Below are 17,782 nucleotides of genomic sequence, written 5' to 3' on the forward strand. Positions count from 1 at the left end.
CATTGATGTGCCATCCTGGATGAGCTGCACTACCTGAGCCACTTGTGTGGGTTGTAGACTCCGTCTCATGCTACCACTAGAGTGAAAGCACCGCCAGCATTCAAAAGTGACCAAAACATCAGCCAGGAAGCATAGGAACTGAGAAGTGGTCTGTGGTCCCCAGCTGCCAAACCACTCCTTTATTGGGGGTGTCTTGCTAATTGCCTATAATTTCCACCTGTTGTCTATTCCATTTGCACAACAGCATGTGAAATGTATTGTCAATCAGTGTTGCTTCCTAAGTGGACAGTTTGATTTCACAGAAGTGTTATTGACTTGGAGTTACATTGTGTTGTTTAAGTGTTCCCTTTATTTTTTTGAGCAGTGTATATTTCCTTAACACTGCTGTTATGCTAGTCCCGTATAGGGACTGATATTGGGCGAGTCTCATACTGCTATACAGCAGGGCTGATATTCTACTAGTCCCATAGGGATTGTGTGATACAGTACTCTCTTCAGTTGCCCCCATAGGAGAACCTTTGAAGTAACTATTTTTCCATACACGTAGAACATTTTTGCTCCCAGGTAGAACCCGGTTCTACATGGAACTCAAGAGGGTTCTCCTATGGGGACAGCCGAAGAACCCTTTCAGAGGGTTCTACATGGAACCCGAGATGGTTCTACTATCGGGACAGCCGGAGAACCCTTTCAGAGGGTTCTACATGGAACCCGAGAGGGTTCTCCTATGGGGACAGCCGAAGAACCCTTTTGGAACCCGTTTTTATGTTTTGACTGCATTATTCTGTAGGGTTGTTTGGGAGAAAATTAATATCTTAAACTTCGATTGAAAATAAATTCTGAGCTATTTGCCAAGTCAAAATTGTGCAGGCGTTTTCTTGCCAAAATGTTTATTTTTTTTATTTAACCACTATTTCACCAGCCACTCTACATTACCATACCAACCACTCTACATTACCATACCAACCACACTACATTACCATACCAGCCACTCTACATTACCATACCAACCACACTACATTACCATACCAGCCACTCTACATTACCATACCAACCACTCTACATTACCATACCAGCCACTCTACATTACCATACCAACCACTCTACATTACCATACCAACCACACTACATTACCATACCAGCCACTCTACATTACCATACCAACCACTCTACCATACCAACCACTCTACATTACCATACCAACCACTCTACCATACCAACCACTCTACATTACCATACCAACCACTCTACATTACCATACCAACCACTCTACCATACCAACCACTCTACCATACCAACCACTCTACATTACCATACCGACCACTCTACATTACCATACCAACCACTCTACCATACCAACCACTCTACATTACCATACCGACCACTCTACATTACCATACCAACCACTCTACCATACCAACCACTCTACCATACCAACCACTCTACATTACCATACCGACCACTCTACATTACCATACCAACCACTCTACCATACCAACCACTCTACATTACCATACCGACCACTCTACATTACCATACCAACCACACTACATTACCATACCAACCACTCTACATTACCATACCAGCCACTCTACATTACCATACCAGCCACTCTACATTACCATACCAACCACTCTACCATACCAACCACTCTACATTACCATACCGACCACTCTACATTACCATACCAACCACTCTACCATACCAACCACTCTACATTACCATACCGACCACTCTACATTACCATACCAACCACACTACATTACCATACCAACCACACTACATTACCATACCAACCACTCTACATTACTATACCAGCCACTCTACCATACCAACCACGGTACATTACCATACCAACCACACTTCATTACCATACCAACCACACTAAATGACCATACTACCCACTCTACATTACCATACCAGCCACTCTACCATACCAACCACTCTACATTATCATACCAACTACACTACATTACCATACTGACCGCACTAAATCACTATACCAACCGCACAAAATCACCATACCAACCACTGTACATTACCACACCAAACACACTACATTACCACACCAACTACACTACATTACCATACCAACCACTCTACATTACCATACCAACCACACTAAATCACCATACCAACCACACTAAATCACCATACCAACCACACTAAATTACCATACCAACCACACCAAATTACCATACCAACCACACTAAATCACCATACCAACCACTCTACATTACCATACCAACCACACTAAATCACCATACCAACCACTCTACATTACCATACCAACCACAATAAATCACCATACCAACCACACTAAATTACCATACCAACCACACTAAATCACCATACCAACCACACTACATTACCATACCAACCACACTAAATCACCATACCAACCACTCTACATTACCATACCAACCACACTAAATCACCACACCATACCAACCACACTAAATCACCATACCAACCACTCGACATTACCATACCAACCGCACTAAATCACCATACCAACCACACTAAATCCCCATACGAACCACACTAAATCACCATATCAACCGCACTAAATCACCATACAAACCACTCTACATTACCATACCAACCACTCTACATTACCATACCAACCACTCTACATTACCATACAACCACACTAAATCACCATACCAACCACTCTACATTACCATACCAACCGCACTAAATCACCATACCAACCACTCTACATTACCATACCAACCACACTAAATCACCATACCAACCACTCTACATTACCATACCAACCACTCTACATTACCATACAACCACACTAAATCACCATACCAACCACTGTACATTACCATACCAACCGCACTAAATCACCACACCATACCACCCACACTAAATCACCATACCAACCACTCTACATTACCATACCAACCGCACTAAATCACCACGCCATACCAACCACACTAAATGACCATACCAACCACTCTACATTACCATACCAACCACACTAAATTACCATACCAACCACTCGACATTACCATACCAACCACACTAAATGACCATACCAACCACAATAAATCACCATACCAACCACACTAAATTACCATACCAACCACTCTACATTACCATACCAACCACACTAAATCACCACACCATACCAACCACACTAAATGACCATACCAACCACTCTATATTACCATACCCACCACACTAAATGACCATACCAACCACACTAAATGACCATACCAACCACACTAAATCACCACACCATACCAACCACACTAAATTAGCATACCAACCACTCTACATTACCATACCAACCACACTAAATCACCATACCAACCACACTAAATCACCATACCAACCACTCTACATTACCATACCAACCACTCTACATTACCATACCAAACACTCTACATTACCATACCAACCACACTAAATCACCATACCAAACACTCTACATTACCATACCAACCACTCTACATTACCATACCAAACACTCTACATTACCATACCAACCACTCTACATTACCATACCAACCACACTAAATCACCATACCAACCACACTACATTAAAATACATGAGATAATCTTAATGAAAACCAGTATGCACGGACATAATTCCTTTACATATTTATTTACAGTTCATTTTTACAATACAAAAAAAAATGAAATACTTATGCCGTATAAAAAAAGAATAACTTTAAGTATGAATGTAGTATAAGGATATGATTAGACAGAGTGTGAGGGTTTATCTATATACATACAGCTGGTAATGCTCTGATAGAAGAAACACTTACTAAGGCCCATGAAGATGTCTAGTGAACACAGTATGCCAACAGAACCATGCCACACACCCAAACACATTGGCAGTCCAATCTGTCGTAAGGACATACCCGGATACTTCTAATCTGTCACGGTATACACATTTCACTGAACCTACTGTATAAAAATGCTAGAGAATGATGTGTAGGATGTATAGTGCTATGTGTGTTTAGCACCATTGAGAGCTGTATAGTGCTATGTGTGTTTAGCACCATTGAGAGCTGTATAGTGTTGTGTGTTTAGCACCATTGAGAGCTGTATAGTGCTGTGTGTTTAGCACCATTGAGAGCTGTATAGTGCTGTGTGTTTAGCACCATTGAGAGCTGTATAGTGCTGTGTGTTTAGCACCATTGAGAGCTGTATAGTGCTGTGTGTTTAGCACCATTGAGAGCTGTATAGTGCTGTGTGTTTAGCACCATTGAGAGCTGTATAGTGCTGTGTGTTTAGCACCATTGAGAGCTGTATAGTGCTGTGTGTTTAGCACCATTGAGAGCTGTATAGTGTTGTGTGTTTAGCATCATTGAGAGCTGTATAGTGCTGTGTGTTTAGCACCATTGAGAGCTGTATAGTGCTGTGTGTTTAGCACCATTGAGAGCTGTATAGTGCTGTGTGTTTAACACCATTGAGAGCTGTATAGTGCTGTGTGTTTAGCACCATTGAGAGCTGTATAGTGCAGTGTGTTTAGCACCATTGAGAGCTGTATAGTGCTGTGTGTTTAGCACCATTGAAAGCTGTATAGTGCTGTGTGTTTAGCACCATTGAGAGCTGTATAGTGCTGTGTGTTTAGCACCATTGAGAGCTGTATAGTGCTCTGTGTTTAGCAGCATTGAGAGCTGTATAGTGCTGTGTGTTTAGCACCATTGAGAGCTGTATAGTGCTGTGTGTTTAGCACCATTGAGAGCTGTATAGTGCAGTGTGTTTAGCACCATTGAGAGCTGTATAGTGCAGTGTGTTTAGCATGATTTAATTGATTTGAAATTAGCAGCCAGCACTGTGTTACTTTGTCTTTACCTCAGACTTCAAAATGCATCTGAACCACATACTACGAAGTGGAGGTGTCACAAAGAGGCAAAAGGGTAAACATCGCTGGAGACACCTTGCAGGTTAGGAGACAGCGTAGCATTTGCTAGCAAATATATTTACGGTAGCTAATTAATGGTAAATAAGTGAATTGTTTTGCTCCACAGTTAGCCAAGATAATTAGCTAGCCACCTAAAATTGTTTACAGTTAGTTAGCGATCACTTTTTTTGTTGTTGTTGTTGCTAGCGCTGCCGTGTCCATAACCTGTCTCCAAAAATGACAAGGTGTCTCCAGTTGTTTCCGTTGGACCATTGTGAGGTGGTGTGTCCATGATCATCCACTTCCTATGGGTACATGGCCAACGGTAAACCGTAATACTGTATCTTCCTATCAATCAATCCAATTCATCATAGGATAATCGTACAAAAACACAAGTTCTAGTAACAACGTAAAACCACATTAATATACATTCTATGTACACATAATTATATATATATAAAAAGTGCTGCCTTCCAACGTAAATAAGCCCATATATACAAAAATAGCATGTTTTCAGGACTGTCGTACAAATCCTTCAGGGGGGAAAGTCTGTGTTGGGATCAGGGGTCATGATGTTAGCTTGGTGTTAGTCTCCGTCCCAAATGGAACCCTATTCCCTATGTAGTGTACTACATTTGACCAGGGTCCCATAGGGCTACATAGAGAATAGGGCTGTGATTTGAGACTCTATTTGAACCACTGCAGATAGTTTGTGTTGAGGGCTGGGAAGCACATGTTGTTGGAACAGGACCCTCCGTAGCTCGGGGGACAGGCGGAGCACGGGACGCCTACTTTGTAGGGCGCCTCTCCGATCCAGTTCCCCCTGGGAAAACACAAGACAGACGGACACAAAGTTAATATCGGTACACAGTGGTCTGGAGGTTAGGGTTAGCATAAACGCTACATAACTAGCGGATAACTATCTTATAAGGAATGTAGTTAGGGTATAAGCTAGCCAGAGAGATGCCGGGGGGGTAATTAATAACAGAGTGTGGATGACTTCATTTTCAGTAAGACTGTCAGTAGCTACGTTGATAGTGGGCACCATTGTCCCTGTGGAGGAACAGATTTATCTCGAGCAAAAGAGCTTTTCTAAGTCACCAACATTATTTGGTGTGGAAGCCATATTCTCCATTAGTGAGATAAAACAGGACACCATAGTGCTGGTAGTATTATCCCCCCCCCCAGCCAATGAGAAGATAAGAGCTGAGTCACAAGTCCCCAATGGTTTACGAAACGCCTGCCTTTGATTCCGGAATTAAGGAATTAATTATTCTGGAATTCTGGTGAAGCTCTGGAGCATTTGGAATGTAGCCGGTCTTGTGCGCAGTATGTCTGAATCGCTATGCAATCCCAGCAACATGACGGGCAGCGCATTTATCAGTGTGTTTGCTAAAACTCCAATGGACGGAGATGAACCGTACTGTTTGGTAACAGCGAGTTGAGTATTGGCATGCTCTGGAACTAAAGTACAGTATGCCATTGTTTAAAAGGCAATAGGACAATAGAACAAAATACCTTTCTCAAAGATACTGTTATTCCTGAAATGATCAAAGGGGTGACGTTAGAATGAGAAAATGAATACCGTCTACTTACTTGGATGAATAGTTACACACTAAGTATGTTACCCGTTTCCACACATTCCCCCATACGTTCATATTGTGACATGTGTGTACAGCACAGCCAACTTTGTTTGTTGTGGCCCAAACCATCTGTAAAGTAAGAGAGAGACCACAGTAGGAATCATCATTATGTAAAGATCATTTTAAACAGTTACACAGGCCCAGTGTAGTCAGAAATGGGATTTTTCCTGTGTCTTATATTTATACATATTTCCACACTATGAGGTTGGAATAATACTGTGAAATGGTGAAAATTATGACAATGCTCTTTTAGTGTAAGAGCTGTTTGAAAAGGTCGCCTGAAATTTCAGCCTGTTTTGGTGGGATGGTGGTTTTGGCTTTTCACTGTGACATCACCAGGAGGTAAATTAGTTAATAGACCAATAAGAAAGAGAGTTCCAAACCTCTCTGCCAATAACAGCTCATTTTTCAGTTTTCCATTCCCAGACAGCCCGAGCAAAATTTTTGCTTGAGAAATTGCCCTTTGCTAAGAAGCTATTTTTTGTTTATTTTTGACCATTTAAATTGAAAACAAACACGGTAAAGTAAACCAGATATGATGTATTTGATATTGAGATAAAAACAGCTGCATTGGACCTTTAAGAGGTCGCAGTTGTAAATGAGAACTTGTTCTCAACTAGCCTACCTGGTTAAATAAAGGTGGAAATATATCATATAAAGAGATGCACGAGTGACGCAAACATTGATATCGATCAAGTATTAACGGCATTGGGTTAAATCAAGTTATGATTCCCGCCCAGAATGACATGGTACTTTTCCTTGTGTAACAGTGTAGGTTCCGTCCCTCTCTTCGCCCCAACCTGGGCTCGAACCAGGGACCCTCTGCACACATCAACAACTGACACCCCACGAAGCATCGTTACCCATCGCGCCACAAAAGCCACGGCCCTTGCAACGCAAGGGGAAACCCTACTTCAAGTCTCAGAGCGAGTGACGTCACTGATTGAAACGCTATTAGCGCGCACCACCGCTAACTAACTAGCCATTTCACATTGGTTACACTTGTGTCTTCCTACCTGTGTATAATGTGTACACATGGGCCCGTAGCATTTCAGGGGGCACCTGGGGTTGCAGTCCTGGGGGTATGGGAACACGTAATCCTTCACTTCATCATGCCAGGGCTTCACTAACTGGAGAATAGAGCGGTAGCTGAGGAGAGACAAACGCAGACGCTCAGATTAGTACAGAGAGCAGATCTTAAGACTATGTAAGTTATTATTTCTAATTGGTGGCAAAAGATACGAGTCATAGACTAAGGAAATGTTTCCCCAACGTCAGGCCATTCACTCAGCCAGGGGCAGGGCCGTTCTTGTGGGTCGCAGCTGATTCATTTAAAGGCTTGGAGACATGGTCCGTGACCCAAATGGCATTATATTCCCTATGCAACCCCCTTGGAGCTCTGGTCAAACGTAGTACACTACGTAATGAATAGGGTCCCATTTAGGAAGCAGACAGGGTCATGACATTTAGGAAGCAGACAGGGTCATGACGTTTAGGAAGCAGACAGGGTCATGACATTTAGGAAGCAGTAAGGGTCATGACATTTAGGAAGCAGACAGGGTCATGACATTTAGGAAGCAGTAAGGGTCATGACATTTAGGAAGCAGTAAGGGTCATGACATTTAGGAAGCAGACAGGGTCATGACATTTAGGAAGCAGTAAGGGTCATGACATTTAGGAAGCAGTAAGGGTCATGACATTTAGGAAGCAGACAGGGTCACAGGGTCATGACGTTTAGGAAGCAGACAGGGTCACAGGGTCATGACGTTTAGGAAGCAGACAGGGTCACGACATTTAGGAAGCAGACAGGGTCACAGGGTCATGACATTTAGGAAGCAGACAGGGTCACAGGGTCATGATGTTTAGGAAGCAGACAGGGTCACAGGGTCATGACATTTAGGAAGCAGACAGGGTCACAGGGTCATGATGTTTAGGAAGCAGACAGGGTCACAGGGTCATGACGTTTAGGAAGCAGACGGGGTCACAGGGTCATGACATTTAGGAAGCAGACAGGGTCACGACATTTAGGAAGCAGACAGGGTCACAGGGTCATGACATTTAGGAAGCAGACAGGGTCACGACATTTAGGAAGCAGTAAGGGTCACAGGGTCATGATGTTTAGGAAGGTCACAGGGTCATCATTGGAGGCAGAGTCCCAGGATCAGTTTCCCGTCTCCCAGATGCTGAACCTTTAGTCGGTGGAACACCAAACTGACCTGTGGTCAGCATCTAGGGTCAACAGTGAGGGGTCAGAGTTCAGAGGTCACTCACCGTCCGGTCCTGACCGAGAGGTTCTGGCCCAGGAACCTGAGGAGGTGTCGAGGTCCGTGCTCCCAGAGACACGCGTGGGCCCAGTCCTCTGCTGATTTAGACAGGGTCTCGTCCCACATCTACACACACACACACACACACACACACACACACACACACACACACACACACACACACACACACACACATACACACACACACACACACACACACAAACAGGGAACATGAGAAACATGAGATCATGAGTAACATGGACTGAACTGTAGGCATGACTAAGCTAAGAAAAGTATACACATAAAGCCTTGTCTATTCTCCCTGTTCCCATACGTTAAAGCCTTGTCTATTCTCCCTGTTCCCATACGTTAAAGCCTTGTCTATTCTCCCTGTTCCCATACGTTAAAGCCTTGTCTATTCTCCCTGTTCCCATACGTTAAAGCCTTGTCTATTCTCCCTGTTCCCATACGTTAAAGCCTTGTCTATTCTCCCTGTTCCCATACGTTAAAGCCTTGTCTATTCTCCCTGTTCCCATACGTTAAAGCCTTGTCTATTCTCCCTGTTCCCATACGTTAAAGCCTTGTCTATTCTCCCTGTTCCCATACGTTAAAGCCTTGTCTATTCTCCCTGTTCCCATACGTTAAAGCCTTGTCTATTCTCCCTGTTCCCATACGTTAAAGCCTTGTCTATTCTTCCTGTTCCCATATATTGAGAAAATGTTTTTAATAAGAAAATGAAATTTGTCTGCAGCTGGCTATCTATGATCTCTGCAGAAGTCTCTTTATAACCTTTCATTCACGTGAAATTGTTCTGCTTTGTTCTAGGTACTCCAATGCAACAATGTTACATGAGTTTTGATGCAACAGTGACACTTGCTGTCTTCGGTGAGTCAACAGAACTGCTGAAACGGAACACAGAGCCAAAAAGGAATTGGATCAAGGTCAAGTCGAGACAACCTCCTGGATGGTAGTACTACTACTCTCTCTCTCTCGTGGTTCAACCTCCTGGATGGTACTACTCTCTCTCTCACGTGGTTCAACCTCCTGGATGGTAGTACTACTCTCTCTCTCACATGGTTCAACCTCCTGGATGGTAGTACTACTCTCTCTCTCTCGTGGTTCAACCTCCTGGATGGTACTACTCTCTCTCTCACATGGTTCAACCTCCTGGATGGTAGTACTACTCTCTCTCTCTCGTGGTTCAACCTCCTGGATGGTACTACTACTCTCTCTCTCACATGGTTCAACCTCCTGGATGGTAGTACTACTCTCTCTCTCTCGTGGTTCAACCTCCTGGATGGTACTACTCTCTCTCTCACGTGGTTCAACCTCCTGGATGGTACTACTCTCTCTCTCACGTGGTTCAACCTCCTGGATGGTAGTACTACTACTCTCTCTCTCACGTGGTTCAACCTCCTGGATGGTAGTACTACTCTCTCACATGGTTCAACCTCCTGGATGGTAGTACTACTACTCTCTCTCTCACGTGGTTCAACCTCCTGGATGGTAGTACTACTACTCTCTCTCTCACGTGGTTCAACCTCCTGGATGGTAGTACTACTCTCTCTCTCACATGGTTCAACCTCCTGGATGGTACTACTACTCTCTCTCTCACGTGGTTCAACCTCCTGGATGGTAGTACTACTACTCTCTCTCTCACGTGGTTCAACCTCCTGGATGGTAGTACTACTCTCTCTCACGTGGTTTAACCTCCTGGATGGTAGTACTACTCTCTCTCTCACATGGTTCAACCTCCTGGATGGTAGTACTACTCTCTCTCTCGTGGTTCAACCTCCTGGATGGTAGTACTACTCTCTCTCTCACATGGTTCAACCTCCTGGATGGTAGTACTACTCTCTCTCTCACATGGTTCAACCTCCTGGATGGTACTACTACTCTCTCTCTCACGTGGTTCAACCTCCTGGATGGTACTACTACTCTCTCTCGTGGTTCAACCTCCTGGATGGTAGTACTACTACTCTCTCACGTGGTTCAACCTCCTGGATGGTACTACTACTCTCTCACGTGGTTCAACCTCCTGGATGGTAGTACTACTCTCTCTCTCTCACGTGGTTCAACCTCCTGGATGGTAGTACTACTCTCTCTCTTGTGGTTCAACCTCCTGGATGGTAGTACTACTCTCTCTCTCGTGGTTCAACCTCCTGGATGGTAGTACTACTCTCTCTCTCGTGGTTCAACCTCCTGGATGGTAGTACTACTCTCTCTCTCACGTGGTTCAACCTCCTGGATGGCAGTACTACTCTTTCACGTGGTTCAACCTCCTGGATGGTAGTACTACTCTCTCTCTCGTGGTTCAACCTCCTGGATGGTAGTACTACTCTCTCTCTCACGTGGTTTAACCTCCTGGATGGTAGTACTACTCTCTCTCTCACGTGGTTCAACCTCCTGGATGGTAGTACTACTACTCTCTCTCGTGGTTCAACCTCCTGGATGGTAGTACTACTCTCTCTCTCTCGTGGTTCAACCTCCTGGATGGTAGTACTACTCTCTCTCTCACGTGGTTCAACCTCCTGGATGGTCGTACTACTCTCTCTCTCTTACGTGGTTCAACCTCCTGGATGGTAGTACTACTCTCTCTCTCGTGGTTCAACCTCCTGGATGGTAGTACTACTCTCTCTCGTGGTTCAACCTCCTGGATGGTAGTACTACTACTCTCTCGTGGTTCAACCTCCTGGATGGTAGTACTACTCTCTCTCATGGTTCAACCTCCTGGATGGTAGTACTACTCTCTCTCACGTGGTTCAACCTCCTGGATGGTAGTACTACTCTCTCTCTCGTGGTTCAACCTCCTGGATGGTAGTACTACTCTCTCTCACGTGGTTCAACCTCCTGGATGGTAGTACTACTCTCTCTCACGTGGTTCAACCTCCTGGATGGTAGTACTACTCTCTCTCTCTCACGTGGTTCAACCTCCTGGATGGTAGTACTACTCTCTCTCTCTCGTGGTTCAACCTCCTGGATGGTAGTACTACTGTCTCTCGTGGTTCAACCTCCTGGATGGTAGTACTACTCTCTCTCACGTGGTTCAACCTCCTGGATGGTAGTACTACTCTCTCTCTCTCACGTGGTTCAACCTCCTGGATGGTAGTACTACTCTCTCTCTCGTGGTTCAACCTCCTGGATGGTAGTACTACTGTCTCTCGTGGTTCAACCTCCTGGATGGTAGTACTACTCTCTCTCACGTGGTTCAACCTCCTGGATGGTAGTACTACTCTCTCTCTCTCGTGGTTCAACCTCCTGGATGGTACTACTCTCTCTCTCACGTGGTTCAACCTCCTGGATGGTAGTACTACTACTCTCTCTCTCACGTGGTTCAACCTCCTGGATGGTAGTACTACTCTCTCACATGGTTCAACCTCCTGGATGGTACTACTACTCTCTCTCTCACGTGGTTCAACCTCCTGGATGGTAGTACTACTACTCTCTCTCTCACGTGGTTCAACCTCCTGGATGGTAGTACTACTCTCTCTCTCACATGGTTCAACCTCCTGGATGGTACTACTACTCTCTCTCTCACATGGTTCAACCTCCTGGATGGTACTACTACTCTCTCTCGTGGTTCAACCTCCTGGATGGTAGTACTACTACTCTCTCACGTGGTTCAACCTCCTGGATGGTACTACTACTCTCTCACGTGGTTCAACCTCCTGGATGGTAGTACTACTCTCTCTCACGTGGTTCAACCACCTGGATGGTAGTACTACTCTCTCTCACGTGGTTCAACCTCCTGGATGGTAGTACTACTCTCTCTCTCTCGTGGTTCAACCTCCTGGATGGCAGTACTACTCTCTCTCTCACGTGGTTCAACCTCCTGGATGGTAGTACTACTCTCTCTCTCACGTGGTTCAACCTCCTGGATGGCAGTACTACTCTTTCACGTGGTTCAACCTCCTGGATGGTAGTACTACTCTCTCTCTCGTGGTTCAACCTCCTGGATGGTAGTACTACTCTCTCTCTCACGTGGTTTAACCTCCTGGATGGTAGTACTACTCTCTCTCTCACGTGGTTCAACCTCCTGGATGGTAGTACTACTACTCTCTCTCGTGGTTCAACCTCCTGGATGGTAGTACTACTCTCTCTCTCGTGGTTCAACCTCCTGGATGGTAGTACTACTCTCTCTCTCACGTGGTTCAACCTCCTGGATGGTCGTACTACTCTCTCTCTCTTACGTGGTTCAACCTCCTGGATGGTAGTACTACTCTCTCTCGTGGTTCAACCTCCTGGATGGTAGTACTACTCTCTCTCGTGGTTCAACCTCCTGGATGGTAGTACTACTACTCTCTCGTGGTTCAACCTCCTGGATGGTACTACTACTCTCTCTCGTGGTTCAACCTCCTGGATGGTAGTACTACTACTCTCTCTCTCACGTGGTTCAACCTCCTGGATGGTAGTACTACTCTCTCTCATGGTTCAACCTCCTGGATGGTACTACTACTCTCTCACGTGGTTCAACCTCCTGGATGGTAGTACTACTACTCTCTCTCTCACGTGGTTCAACCTCCTGGATGGTACTACTACTCTCTCTCTCTCGTGGTTCAACCTCCTGGATGGTAGTACTAGATTTAAGTTGGCACACTGAAAAAATAGACTACTTAGAGTAATGTCTGTTCTTTTATATTTAATTTCAGATTAAATCAAGACTAGGGATAGCCTACATCCCGTCACATATCTTTAAATTAGCAAACATGAATGTTCTGCACTTTGCCATAGACTTTTAAGTGTATTGACTGCCAACTCTCCCACCGTGTCCTTGACGTTGCCAGCCACCATCGCTCCTATGATAGCTCCTATGATAGCTCCTATGATAGCTCCTATGATAGCTCCTATGATAGCTCCTATGATAGCTCCTATGATAGCTATGCAACTGGCCTGTTCAGAGCGACGCACTGCCAATATGTTGGTTTATATTATAGCTAGGGCCTTTTACAGCAGCCCTCTACTTGGAACAATGCACTCTTCTCTGTATCTGCATCACGTAACTGAAGCTAGTCTCTCCACAGGCATCCTTAAGAACATAAAGCCTCTAAACTGAACACTGTCCAGGGAATACAACCGGCTACCAGCTACCGTGTGTTTAAACCCATTCATCACTCAGTCATGAACAACTCCAACCATACCCATTACACCACTACATGGACACTTGGATCACAAACGGCACCCTATTCCCTATATGTAGCGCACTACTTTTGAAAAGGGCCCATAGTATTCCTGTCACGTCCTGACCATGGTAAGATGTTATTTTCTATGGTAGAGTAGGTCAGGGCGTGACAGGGGTTGTTTTTGTGTTTTTTCTATGTTTTGTATATCTATGTTTAGGATCTAGTTTTCTATTTCTATGTTGTTGTTTTTTTTGGGATGATCTCCAATTAGAGGCAGCTGGTCCTCGTTGTCTCTAATTGGAGATCATACTTAAGTAGGTTTTTTTTTTCCACCTGTGTTTGTAGGTAGTTGTCTTCTGTTTAGTTTATGTACCTGACAGAACTGTGCGCTTGTGTTCGCGTTGTTATTTTTTCTTTAGTGTTTTAAGTTTAAATATTCATCATGAGCAATCAACACGCTGCGCTTTGGTCCCCTCTCTACGACAGCCGTTACAATTCCATTCAGGACATAACCTTGGTCTACCTGAGGTGATCTTACTAGGTACTAGCATTAACGAGTACTTTAGCTCTTAATGTTTTTGCGCCAGTCAGCAAGACCCCTCTAAAATGTCACCCCTCTCAACAGCTGGGTCATGGCCAGAGAGGGTCAGAGAAGGGGGTCAGAGAAGAGGGTCAGAGAAGAGGGTCAGAGAAGAGGGTCAGAGAAGGGGGCCAGAGAAGAGGGTCAGAGAAGAGGGTCAGAGAAGAGGGTCAGAGAAGAGGGCCAGAGAGGGGGCCAGAGAAGAGGGTCAGAGAGGAGGGTCAGAGAAGAGGGTCAGAGAAGAGGGTCAGAGGAGGGGGTCAGAGAAGGGGGCCAGAGAGGGGGCCAGAGAAGGGGGCCAGAGAAGGGGGTCAGAGAGGGTCAGAGAAGGGGACCAGAGAAGGGGGTCAGAGAAGGGGGTCAGAGAAGAGGGTCAGAGAAGAGGGTCAGAGAAGGGGGTCAGAGAAGGGGGTCAGAGGAGGGGGTCAGAGAAGATATTTGTCACTGAGCATCCTGCTCTGAACTACACATTGGCTCCATTCCAAATAGACCCCTATTCCCTATAGGGACCATAGCCACATGGTCTGTGGTCAAGAGTAGTGCACTATATAGGGAATAGGGTGCCATCTGGGGGACCTTGATTCACATCAACCTATCACACATCACCAGTCACCATGACAGAGAGCTTCTTTCACTAAGCAACACATATTTATCAATGAATTGTGTTGCTAAGTAGACATTTATCAATTAATATAGCAGCTTCTCCAGGACATGTAAGATGGAGTTTATAACAACCCTGGCCACTGATCTAACAAGTAGGCTATTTATCAATACATAAAAACCTCAAAATCAGTATTAACAATTAGAAGAGCAAGTGAAGGGAGGGAAGGCAGGCGAAGCAGAAAGATAATTAATCATTAATCAATGAGCAATTTATTGATAAAGTTAAAGATATACATCACACTTACCATGTACTCCATATTGGATGCCGGAGGGAAAACTTTCCCTCTTACTTTATTGTGGTAATCAAGTATGGCAAGCATGTCGTTTTGGGAAATATAACGCTTCCTCCTGGTCAGGGGAATATTCTCGCTGTCTGCTTCTCCGTGGCTGAACGCTGAGCCAAGATCGGTGAAATTGGTGTCTGGCAGCGTCGAGGACACGGTGGGAGAGTTGGCTGCCAATACACTTGCTCCGAAAGATATGCACAACACCAGAAAGTCTATGGCAAAGTGCGGAGCATTCATGTTTGCTTCTTTAAAAATATGTGACGGGATGTAGGAAATCCCTAGTCTTGATTTAATCTGAAATGAAAAAAATAAATAAATAAATAACAGACATTACTCTAAGTAGTCTATTCGTCCCAAATGTATTTCAAATACTACAAACGTCTGTAAAAAAATAAATAAATAAACCTATAATAAACCAAAAAAACTAAAAATATAACAAAAACACATGCAGCAGAAAAATATCGGTCACAAGAGAAGAAATAAAATCCCTCGACGGACTTTTGGAAAGGTCCTACCTTCTACTTTACGGCTGGATCTTGTGTCTGCGTTGCCAGGCGACACTCTTCCGACGTCCTAGTTAGAATAGTGGATAAGAGAGAGAGACACAGAGAGACAGAGACAGAGACAGAGAGACACTTTCCTTCCAGCAGTAGCCTAGAGTTGCCAGTAGCTCCTTGTAAACTATAGGAGGACTTCGGCTGCAGTTGGACGCGCTCGGTTTATATATCACCGCGGTTGACGGAGGAAGTACGCCGAGCTGTCCGAAGGTGTGTGGACGAAGTCCCTCCCTGTCACCTGAAACAAAACAGCATTTTGGAGAGAGACGTCATGTTTGGTTTTCTTTAATCCCCTTCCTGGCAGAGAGAGTTTGCTTCACTTCATCACAAACATCTGCTTTACGTTTGGCCTACCGGACAAAGTGAAAAAGAAAACATATGAGAAGAAAAACCCGCATAATCCCGCGATCCAGGTCAGAGAAGGGTGGCTGGGTTAGGTATGGCTACAGCGGTTATTGTGATCATGATGCAATAGAGACAGCTGAGGGACAGCAGGTAATTGATACACTGATATCTCCATGGAGAAAGGTGATGAATGAAGGTTATGTTATATGTGGGTTATTACAGTGTAATAACAATGTTATTGCAAATCTGAACTCATCATGTGGCTTGCGGGTCTGCATACCCACACAAGCAGTCAGAGCCGGCCCTTGTGGGAGCCCTGAGTAAATATTTGAGCAAAACATTGTAGCTGCACCACTCTTGACAGTGGAGAGAAAACATTGAAGTTTTAGACTAAATTTCCCTGCAATTCTACCCATTTTGACATAGGATGTAGAGAAAATGTTGCATTTTTAAAGCAATTTTTCTGCAATTCTACACATTTTACAGTTGGGCGGAGAAAATATTTCGCTATTTAATAACTCATTTCATACAATCTACTCATTTTGTCATGGGGTGGAGAGAAATCTTTGCTTTTAATACGATATCTGAGTGAGAGTGACTAACAAAATCAATTGACCCTTTTTTTGCTTAAGTTTTCATGTACGGAATAAAAATCTAAAGTTCAATGTGTTTCCATCGCATGTTCACGTTTAACAATAGTTTTGTCACAAAAACTGTTGCGTTAAATAGAAAATGTGTCTCCTCTGGTCTTGGAACCTGGGCTCTAGCTAACAGCTCCCAGATACGGTGGGCAGGCTATCCTACATAATGAGATTATAGCTCCCAGATACGGTGGGCAGGCTAGCCTACATAATGAGATTATAGCCAACAGCTCCCAGATACGGTGGGCAGCCTAGCCTACATAATGAGATTATAGCCAACAGCTCCCAGATACGGTGGGCAGGCTAGCCTACATAATGAGATTATAGCCAACAGCTCCCAGATACGGTGGGCAGGCTAGCCTACATAATGAGATTATAGCTAACAGCTCCCAGATACGGTGGGCAGGCTAGCCTACATAATGAGATTATAGCCAACAGCTCCCAGATACGGTGGGGCAGGCTAGCCTACATAATGAGATTATAGCTAACAGCTCCCAGATACGGTGGGGCAGGCTAGCCTACATAATGAGATTATAGCCAACAGCTCCCAGTTACGGTGGACAGGCTAGCCTACATAATGAGATTATAGCCAACAGCTCCCAGATACGGTGGGCAGGCTAGCCTACATAGTGAGATTATAGCCAACAGCTCCCAGATACGGTGGGGTAGGCTAGCCTACATAATGAGATTATAGCTAACAGCTCCCAGATACGGTGGGGCAGGCTAGCCTACATAATGAGATTATAGCCAACAGCTCCCAGATACGGTGGGCAGGCTAATTTACATAATGAGATTATAGCCAACAGCTCCCAGAT

General features: G+C 44.6%; 1 protein-coding gene across 1 annotated transcript; it reads right to left on the minus strand.

The window, feature by feature from the left end:
• Nucleotides 1-3,603: 3,603 nt before the first annotated feature.
• pi15a (peptidase inhibitor 15a) lies at nt 3,604-16,466 on the minus strand. Its single transcript, XM_029691433.1, has 6 exons — nt 15,940-16,466; nt 15,383-15,718; nt 8,782-8,900; nt 7,527-7,659; nt 6,464-6,579; nt 3,604-5,690 (listed from the first exon to the last, which is right to left on the minus strand). Exons 2-6 carry the CDS (start codon nt 15,659-15,661, stop codon nt 5,555-5,557), a joined length of 783 nt encoding a protein of 260 aa, XP_029547293.1. The 5' UTR covers nt 15,662-15,718; nt 15,940-16,466; the 3' UTR covers nt 3,604-5,554.
• Nucleotides 16,467-17,782: the final 1,316 nt, after the last annotated feature.

Source organism: Salmo trutta, chromosome 2, assembly GCF_901001165.1.
Source record: "Salmo trutta chromosome 2, fSalTru1.1, whole genome shotgun sequence".
In the NCBI taxonomy this organism is placed as follows: Eukaryota; Metazoa; Chordata; class Actinopteri; order Salmoniformes; family Salmonidae; genus Salmo; species Salmo trutta.

Bases quoted from the DNA above. Each gene is read 5' to 3' on its own strand.
- pi15a (XM_029691433.1), bottom strand. From the start codon at position 15,661: ATGAATGCTCCGCACTTTGCCATAGACTTTCTGGTGTTGTGCATATCT. The intron at 8,901-15,382 runs GTAAGTGTGATG...GTGTGTGTGTAG, and splicing joins CATCCAATATGGAGTACATG to ATGTGGGACGAGACCCTGTC. The intron at 7,660-8,781 runs GTGAGTGACCTC...GTCTCTCCTCAG, and splicing joins CTCTCGGTCAGGACCGGACG to CTACCGCTCTATTCTCCAGT.